Here is a 9,515-nt window from a genome sequence, read left to right as displayed (position 1 = left end):
TTAAAACTATTAACTTTATACGGGCACAAGGCCTGAATCATCGCCAGTTCCAGCAGTTTTTACAGGAGGTGGGTGTAGAGCATGGAGACATGCCATACCACACAGACGTATTATAAGATGGCTGAGCAAGAGCGCAGTCCTCAAAAGATTTTTTGAGCTCAGAGAACAAATTGCTCTTTTCATGGAAAGTAAAGGAAAGCCCTTGCCTGAACTGTCGGATCCCGCCTGGCTATGTGATTTTGCTATGATGTGTGACATATGCGAGCATCTCGCCCAACTGAATCTGAAGCTGCAGGGACGCAAACAAGTCATCACAAAGATGTCTGACATGATCACAGCATCCCAGCGTAAACTTCAACTATGGAAGTCCCAACTGGAACAGGACAATCTTGCCCACTTTCCCGTTTGTTTGAGTATCTCAACCACTATTTCTGGTACTTTTCCTTGCAGTCGGCTGGCTACCAAAGTTAGCCGTTTACTAAGTGAATTTGAGCGGCGCTTCTCTGACTTTAGAACACAGCACTCAGGCTTTGACATCTTTGCCAATCCTTTTACAGTTGATGTCAACAATGTGCCCCATCACCTTCAGATGGAGATAATCGAGCTTCAGTCTGACAGTGGCCTGAAATCAAGGTTTCAGGATGTTGAAATTGAGGACTTCTACCCTCTACTGCCCCCCGACTCAATGCCAGAGCTCCGACTTCATGCTGCCCGTATTCTATCCATGTTCGGGAGCACCTATCTTTGTGAACAGATGATTTCAATAATGAATCTGAACAAAAACAAGCACAGATCACGCATTACCGATGACAACCTCCATGCTGTTTTGCGGGTTGCTACAGCCCAAGAAATAAAACCGAACATTGACTCATTGATCCGGGGAAAACGGTGTCAGACATCTAGCCAGAAAACAAAACAATGAGCATTTTAGGTACATTCCAATATTACAGTTTTGCTTGATACCAATATTACTGTTTTGCTTGATAGCATGTTTGTTGGTTAACAGCACTGTTAAGGAAAAGATTGTTCCACTCATTTTAAATTCACATTTCTGGTTAACATTGTCAGTTTATGACTGTTCAGTAAACCATTCGGCCCGCGATTTAGGCTGGATTTTAGATTTTGGCCCCTTCTCTGATTGAGTTCGACACCCCTGATAGACCATCTGCTTGGGGACTGAAGGGTCCTAGGTTCGATTCCGGTCAAGGGCATGTACCTTAGTTGGGGGAAAACCCCAGTAGCGGGTGTGCAAGAGGCAGCTGATCGATGACTCTCTCTCATCGATGTTTCTAATTCTCTATCTCTTTCCCTTCCTCTCTGTATAAAAATCAATAAAATATTTAAAAAAAAGAAAATATACCTGTACTTCTCCCTTTATTTCTGGTGTTTCAAATCAGAACTGTAACTTATTTTAACTGAGCCTGGTATTTGCATTATTCTTCCTATGTAGTGAGAAAAAAAAAAATCATGTGGCTTTTATTCCTCCACTTGCCCTGGAACTTTTAAAAGTTAGAGAAGCCGAAAACGGTTTGGCTCAATGGATAGAGCATAGGCTTGGGGACTGAAAGGTCCCGGGTTCAATTCCGGTCAAGGGCATGTACCTTGGCTGTGAGCATATCCCCAGTAGGGGGTATGCAAGAGGCAGCTGATCGATGACTCTCTCTCATTGATGTTTCTAACGATCTCTCTTTCTTCCTCTCTGTACAAAATCAATAAAATATATTTAAAAATAAAATAATAAAATAATAAAAGTTAGAATCAGAGGAGGATCCAAGATGGCTGCACAGGTAAACACCTAACCACAGCTGCACACAACAATTTCAGCCGAATACAACTAAAATATAAAATGGACATTGCCCAGAGCTACAGGTTGTGGACTGACTGGAAATTTTACAACAAGAAGGAAAGAGAAAACCAGAAGGAAAATGAGAGGAGCTGAAAAATCCTAAGGTACGGAGACATGCTGCACGTGTGCGCAGAGAGTACGGAGCCGCAGAGGAGGAGAAGACTGGGTGCCTGCCTGGCGTTCCCTAGTAGGAAGGAAATAAAAGCCCCAGACTGGGCTGAATCCCAGAACCGGTAGCGCTGAGCCCCAGTTCTGGGCCAGACCCTGGGAACCCAGGCTCAGGCAGGGGAGACGGGGCTGTGAGGCACAATCCTAGGGGAGCGGCGAAAAGTGGATCCCCTGGAGTTGCGCACATTGCGCACAGAGGACAGAATGTTGACTCTGATGCTGGATTGCCCTGGCGGGAAGGAAACAAAACCTCCAGCTGTGCTGAGCCCCATTTCCGACTGCTCTGAACCCCACTTCTAGGCCAATCCCTGGGGACCCAGGCTCAAGCAAAGGTAGATAGGGCTGTGAGGCGGAATCCCAGGGGAACGGTGAGGGGCAGAGCCCCTGAAGTTGCACACATTGCGCTCAGAGGACAGTCTGTTGACTCTGATGCTAGACTCCCCTAGCAGGAAGGAGAAAAAAGCTCCAGACTGGGAGGAACGTGATTAGGAGCAGGAGCTGCTGCTGGACACCGGCCAGCCAGGCTCAGGCAACGAGCCGGGTGATGGGGCTCCGGGGGAGTGCCACTGGGCCCTCGACCGCATTCTTGGGCCATGGAGCCAAGGCCAGGGGCTGCTTCCTGGGCAGCACTGACCCCGGCAACAGGCTGAAGCTGTGCAGGAGGCCACAGAGAACAAAGAGGTTCTGCAGGCCAGCCTGCTGAGCTTCCAGGACAAGAAGGAAGAAACTGAAGACGTTTTCAATGTGAAGAAATCAAGTTACAGCAAAAGATAGTAAAATTACTTAAGAAAAAATACAAAGAAGGTCTTGAAAAATCGAAGACTAAGACAGAACTCAACTCAGCAGCCAACATTGCAACATAAAAGCATTTAAAAAAAACAAAAACGGACAGAATGTTGGAATGGCGGCAGCCAGACCCAGAGTTGCCAGGCCCAAGGCAGCGGCAGCCGGGCCCAGAGCAGCAGCATCCAGGCCCCAGTGCAGCAGCAGCCATAACCAGAGCAGCAGCAGCCAGGCCTGGAGCAGCCAGACCTGGGGCAGTGGCAGCCAGGCCTGGGGCCAACCAGGGTGGCCAGGACAGGAGCACCCATGCCCAGAGCGGCCAGGCCTGGAGCTGCTGGGCCCAGAGTAGCTGTGTCGGGAGCATCCAGGCCCAGAACAGCAGCAGCCAAGCCCGGATCATCCAAGCCTGGAGCGGCCAGGCCCAGAGCAGCAGCAGCCAGACCTGGAGCGGCCAGGCCCATAGCACCGGGTTGGGAGCAGCCAGGCCAGGAGAAGCCAGGTCAGGAGCGGCCAGGCCCAGAGCGGCAAGGGCCCAGAGCAGCCAGGTCGGGAGCAGCCAGGCCCAGAGCAACAGCAAGCAAGCCTGGAGCAGCCAGGTTGGGATTGGCAAGGCCTGGAGTGGCCGGACCCATAGCAGCCGGGCCCAGAGAAGCAGTGTCAGGAGCAGCCAGGCCCGGAGCAGCAGCAGCCAGACCTAGAGCCGCCAGGCCCAGAACTGCTGGGCCTGGAGCAGCCGGGCCCAGAGCAGCCGGGTCAGTAGCAGCCACACCTGGAGCAGCAGCCAGGCCGGGAGCGGCAGTGGCCAGACCCGGAACAGCTGGTTGTGGAGTGGACCAGAGGCCAGGCCCAGAGCATCTGGGCCCAGGGCATCCGGGTTGGGAGCAGCCAGGCCCAGAGCAGTAGCAACAAAGCCCGGAGCAGCCAGGTTGGGAGCGACCAGGCCCTTAGTGGATGGGCCCGGAGCAACAGGGTCCGGAGCAGCCAGGTCCAGAGCAGCAGCAACTAAGCCCAGAGAAGCCAGGTTGGGAGCAGCCAAGCCCAGAGCGGCTGGGCCGGGAGCAGCAGGGACCAGAACAGCAGCAGCCAGACCTAGAGAGGCCAGGACCATAGCAGCCAGGTCAGGAGCAGCCAGGCCTGAACCAGCAGCAGCCAGGCTGGGAGCGGCATTGGCCAGACCCGGAGCAGCTGGTTGTGAAGTGGACCAGAGCAACAGAGGCCAGGCCCGGAGCAGCCAGGCCCGAAACAGCTCGCTCCTCGCCTGCCCATGCCCCAGGGCTGCCTCTCAGACATGGCTGGAAACTTTAGGGGGAACTTGAGGGTCTGCTGAATCAAGTGATGAAGGCTTAGATCTGGATGTGTTGAGTTAGTATAGCGCTGGGGTGTTGATCTGTGAGTGCCTTGTGTGGGGTCTGGATGAGGTTGGTTGATCTATTTGGAAATGTCTTTTGTGTGAAGTGTATCCTTGGGCATGTGGAGGTATTATTGATTTGAGAAAATGCTAAGTAACTGATGTACTATCTGAAAAATTTAAAGCTCTGAACGTTTAAGGTCTCTTGCCAAAAAGAGGTTTTAAAGATAACACCTTAATTTTAATGGAGAAAGGTGAGGATAAGTCCTTCCCACCCAAAACAGGTAATCCAATTCCAACCAGCAGCTATCTTTAAACAATGTGTTCATTTACATTTGAATGGCTACACCTTTTGATAGCCTAAGGGCAAGTTTACATGTAAACAAGTTTGCTTCTCAATTCCCAGGGCAGAAAAAAAACACACCAAGGTTTAAAATTATTAGATTTTAAAATTTATTCTTAGAAGTGTAAAAGTTTATTAATTAAAACAACAACAACAACAAAAAAGGAGATTGAAAAACCTGATGAACAATATTAGCTGTTGATTGTAGTAGAGTCTGAGATATGGGAGGAGGGTGGACTGACAGTTCTCAGGGAAAGGAGGAGTGGTGGATGTGGGAAGAGACTGAACAAAAATTGTGCACCTATGGATGAGGACAATGGGAGGTGGGGAGGAGGCAGTAGATGGGGTGGGAACCTGGTGGAGGGGGGAAGATATGAGAAACCTTTGTAATAATAAGAACAATAAAGATTGATTTAAATAAATAAATAAATAAAATATAAATGTTAGACAAATTTATTATTTCAGAAGTAGAATCAGTCCTTGCAGTGCTGCTTATTTGGTAAATTTAGCAGTGTTTTATAGAAAAGAGGACTTTCTACATATTATGCTTTATAGGAAACATCGACTTAGTTACCTTTTCTTGGAGGGGCGTGAGGGGGAGAGTTTGATCATCTTCATTTTTCCCTTCCCACAACCAGTTAAAAAAAATACAATCAATACAGGTACAAGCATCCAATCTGCAGAGTGCAAAGAGAGCCGCAGCCCCTAGCGAGCTTAGCTTTCATATTCACAGGGAGGCACATGCAGGGCTAACAGAGGCATGTTGAAAATCCAGCATCACAAAATACAGAGTCTTGTTTCCCTTGACATTTCCAAATGAGAGCCCCACACAAGTCCTGCTACCATTATTATATAAATTTAAAAAATGCTGTACAGGTGCATGGCTGTAAATATGGCATAGAAATGCCTCTTCTTTAGGGAATTGGTATCTACACAGGGGAAGGCCAGAGGAGGGCTTGGCGTCGTGTCCCGGCCTGTCATGACAGATGCACTGTGGCATAGCTCCGACTCCCTGAACCTGGCTGAAGCTTCCTCTTCAGGGAGAACTAGAGGTGAGAAGTGTGGAGGGCAAAGGGGTAAATACAGCTGGAGCTCTAGTAGGCACAGAGAGCCTGTGGGGCAAGAAGGAGCACACCCCTTGAACCCCCAGACACACATAAGGACTCTGCTGACACCTGATCTCAAGAGGCAACAGGTGGGTCAAACTAAAAGACTCAGCAGGTAAAATGCTCAGAGTAGCCAGGCATGTCCAGTGGAGGGGGTCTTTCAGGGCACTGGGAAGAGGGAAAGGCCCATGCCTGTGTCCTCCAAGGCCTCTTGCCCTGAACTGGCCTGCTCTGGGGAGAGGACGCCTGGCAGGCAGCCACTCTGGGTTGCAGCCAGGCTTTGGTGAAGGAGAATTTTATCACAATGAGAAAAGCATAGGTGTGGGCATCTTTGAGAACCTTCCATGAATTCCTCCCTTGGGACTTCAGAAGATGGTTACTTCTGAGAATAGGTCCCATGGTTACATCTGAGAATAGGTCCTGCTGTGGACAGGAGTGGGTGGATGGGTGGAGGGGATCCTTATCTAGCCAGGTGTCATTGTCTAATTCTTTCTGCACCTTCCTGGGAGTGGGAGACCCGGGGAGCTGGGGCAGAGCCAGAGTGACCAGGGAGGCTGACAAGTTCGCAAAGGGGAACTAGAGTCAGAGCTGATATTGATGCCATTTCTCAGCAAAGTGGAGAATGGCCTTGCAGAACCAAGGAGGGAGCAAGGGAGACTTGGGGCCCCTCCGCCTGCCTCAGGGCAGCCCCTACAAGGCTGTGAGGCTGGAGGTTGTGTTTGTGTGCAGGGTATCCTCTTGGGACTTGGGTAAGGTGTTCAGACTTCCCGCTTTTGGTGGGACAACCCCCGTTTTTCACAATTTGCCCCATGTCCCGCAGTTTTTAAAAAGTCCCAATTTTTGGAAAGAATACATGGCAAGAGAACGGGAGGGATTATAGGGTTTTCGGTGGCCATGTGGCTTCTTAGCCAGGATATGAGTTTTATATTATTTTGCTAATTTTGTAAAGTTAAACTTTAAATAATCACAAAGTTTTTTATTGTTGATCAAAGTTGGTATTGTTGATCAGTTGTTAGAATTGTGGAATACACGCTGTCCTTACCAGGAACTAACGCTACAAGTGAACGTATTTTTTCCTAGAGTAAATAAAGTGTGGACATCAGAGAAATCACAACTAAGTGTTGAGACTTTGAAAACCATTTTATGTGAGATATAATTTTACAAATTCTTGTGAAAAATTTCATGACCTTTTAAACAATGACAGCAATCTACTTAAAAAAGAATTCACTCAAATGAGAAATATGCCAAAGAATAAAATACTATAAAAATAATTTCTATTTATTTATATTTGTAAACAGTACTTAGGTTGACATTTAAAAAATATATATAACAATACAATTTTTGCGGTCTATGACAATTTTTGTTGCTCCATATAGACCAAATTTTTAATCAAGAACCTCTCCCCCATGTCAATGGTGTCCGGATTTACCAATGTTAAAATCTGCCCAAGGACATGGTACCAAAGGACTCGGGCATCTGGATCCAGGTGTCCTCCTCCTCTTCCGGCACCAGGCAGCACTTGCTGCAGCTGCAGCAGCTCCTCATGCAGCAGCCAGTGGCCAGGGAGAGGGCAGCGTCCCAGGGCTGCAGCGAGCGCAGGCACAGGGGCAGGAAGCTCCAGGTCCGGAGCACCTCCGGCAGGACATGGGGGCAGCGGGCCTGCAGGAGCTGGAGCAGCAGCACCAGAAGGATCACGAGGACGATGGGCGCCCCCACGCCCACCAGCGCCGGCCAGCCAGCCAGCGAGAGGCCGAACACGGACAGCGGGAACAGGAAGAACAAGGTGACCAGGTAGAAGACGGCAAACCAGCGGTACTTGGCTGAGATGTCGCCCAGGCCTTTGGCCAGGCGGATGGGCAGGCGGCTGAACGGGACTGGGTACCACAGAAGGATCCCCATGATGTTGAAGAAAAAGTGGCACAGGGCGATCTGGAGCGAGCTCTTCAAGGTCTTGCCTGGACTGGCCAAGGCGGCCATGAGAGCAGTGGTGGTGGTGCCGATGTTGGCCCCCAGCGTGAGCGGGTACGCCCTCTCCACACTGATCACACCCACAACGATCAGTGGGGTCAGAGTGGACGTGAACACCGAGCTGCTCTGCACGACGAAGGTCATGCCTGCCCCCACTAAGATAGCCAGGTAGCCGGTCAGCCAGGAAAAGGGGAAAGGGAAATCCGTGTTGATGGTCTTCTTGATGACAACGGCTACTTGCCCCTTAAGCGCAGAGGACAGGAGCTTGACGATTATGACCAGGCAGCCACAGAGCACCAGCACGGAGGTGACCAGAAGGAGGATGCCCACAACAACGTCCGGAAGGCTGGCATTCACAAAGAGGTGCTGGCACTGGGCGATGTTCTCCCGGCGGGTCACGTTCTTCATGGTCCAGGTGTGAAAGCCGTCTGTCCAACAGAGGCTGGGCGAGGTGCAGTTCTGGATCGAGGGGACGGTGACATTCATCTGGGTCACGCGGGTCAGCGTCTTGCACCAAATCTTGATCAGGCTCTTGTTCTCAGCTGCTGGGTCGTTCATGGCAATGCGGTTGATAACCTTCTTATCCAGCTGGATAATGAGCTTTGTGAGGGGTTTGGTGATAACCTTCAGCAGTTCCGGGGCATCTTCTCCACTTTGGAAATGGAAGGAGTCCACCATCAGGTTGGTCAGGGCCTCCAGGTAGTGGGTGGAGACCTCCACGGGCAGGAGCACCAGCACGGAGAGCCAGTTGAAGAAGTCGTGGACGGTGGCCCCTGCGAAAGCCCTTCTGAACACATCCCGGTCTCCGACCTGCATGAGCGCCACCAGGGTGTTGGTGATGGAGGTCCCGATGTTGGCCCCCATGACGAAGGGGATGGCAGTCCGCACCGACAGCAGTGAGGAGGCCACCATGCTGACGAGGATGGAGGTGGACGTGCTCGAGCTCTGCACCAAGGCGGTCACCAGCACCCCGATCATCAGGCCCGCCAGGGGGTTGGACATGATGGAGTTGTTGCTGAAGAACTTCCCGGCCATTTTCCCTCCAACCAGCTGGAAGGCGCTGCTCAGAACATCCAAGGAGCACACGAACAGGTAGAGGAAGCCCAGGAGGAGAAGGAACCTCCCGACCCCTTTCAGGATGGACAGAATCTTCCCTTTGGTGTCTCTCTCCGACCACTTGGTCCCCTCGGTCTGAAGCTCGGGCAGGTCCCAGGGGTCTTTGACGTGGGTGGGCTCCTCCCTCTGGGTGGCGGTGGAGTGGTATGGCTGAAGCTCAATCTTGGTTTCAGTGGTCCCCGCACCACCTGGCCAAACAAACAACAAAGGTCAAGGAGAAAGGCGGGAGATCAGCCCTGCTTATCTTGGGGTGCCCACAGGAGGCCCCTTGGGGATGATTGAGTGGCACTTACCTTTGTTGGGCTCTTTTCCTTTTCCATCTGTGGGGGGCTGTTGGCTGGTGATGCCTCCCATGTATTCATCTGGGTTGGGGTGGGCCGTTTCCGCCTCAGGCCAAGGAGCCCTGGTAGCTCTGACCATCTTCCAAGAGGCTGAAATCTTCTCCCTTCTGTTCTCCTGGAGTCTGGGTCAGCAGGCCTTGGGAGGGCTGCGATCGGAAGAGCTGCTCTCTGAGGAAGGAGAAGCCAGAATGAGCCAGGAGACAGGCATTCACTGCAGTATGTGAGCCTTTTTATATGTAGTCAGCCCAGCTCCTCCTTAGGGTGAGACTCCCCTAAGCCCTATTATTGCAGCCCCCTCCTAGAGTGGATTAGATCCTGTCCTCAGCTTAGACATCTGACTTTGGGCTTATTTTTGTGGCTGTTCTTAACCTCCCCCCTTGCTCGGGGACCCTATCTGCTCAAGCTAGTCTGACTCACACACAAGTGTTACGATAAGGTGACCAGATTTGAACATTGGTAAAGCGGGATGCCATTTATGGGTCGAGGGGGGGTCTTG

At 51.1% G+C, this 9,515-nt stretch overlaps 1 protein-coding gene across 1 annotated transcript in view; it reads right to left on the bottom strand.

Moving 5' to 3' along the window:
- Positions 1-6,186: 6,186 nt before the first annotated feature.
- Positions 6,187-9,515, bottom strand: part of LOC118729529 (sodium-dependent phosphate transport protein 2B-like) — a 9,445-nt gene continuing 6,116 nt past the window's right edge. The window contains exons 2-4 of the mRNA XM_036457043.2: positions 8,972-9,134; positions 7,055-8,866; positions 6,187-6,364 (exon numbers count right to left, since the gene is read on the bottom strand). Of these exons, the coding sequence (XP_036312936.1) occupies positions 6,285-6,364; positions 7,055-8,866; positions 8,972-9,134 (2,055 nt within the window). The 3' untranslated portion in view covers positions 6,187-6,284. The remainder of the gene's footprint in view (positions 6,365-7,054; positions 8,867-8,971; positions 9,135-9,515) is intronic.

Source organism: Pipistrellus kuhlii, unplaced genomic scaffold (genome assembly GCF_014108245.1).
Source record: "Pipistrellus kuhlii isolate mPipKuh1 unplaced genomic scaffold, mPipKuh1.p scaffold_m20_p_3, whole genome shotgun sequence".
In the NCBI taxonomy this organism is placed as follows: domain Eukaryota; kingdom Metazoa; phylum Chordata; class Mammalia; order Chiroptera; family Vespertilionidae; genus Pipistrellus; species Pipistrellus kuhlii.
Note: the sequence above shows the minus strand (reverse complement) of the source record. Positions and strands in the feature narration are given on the sequence as shown.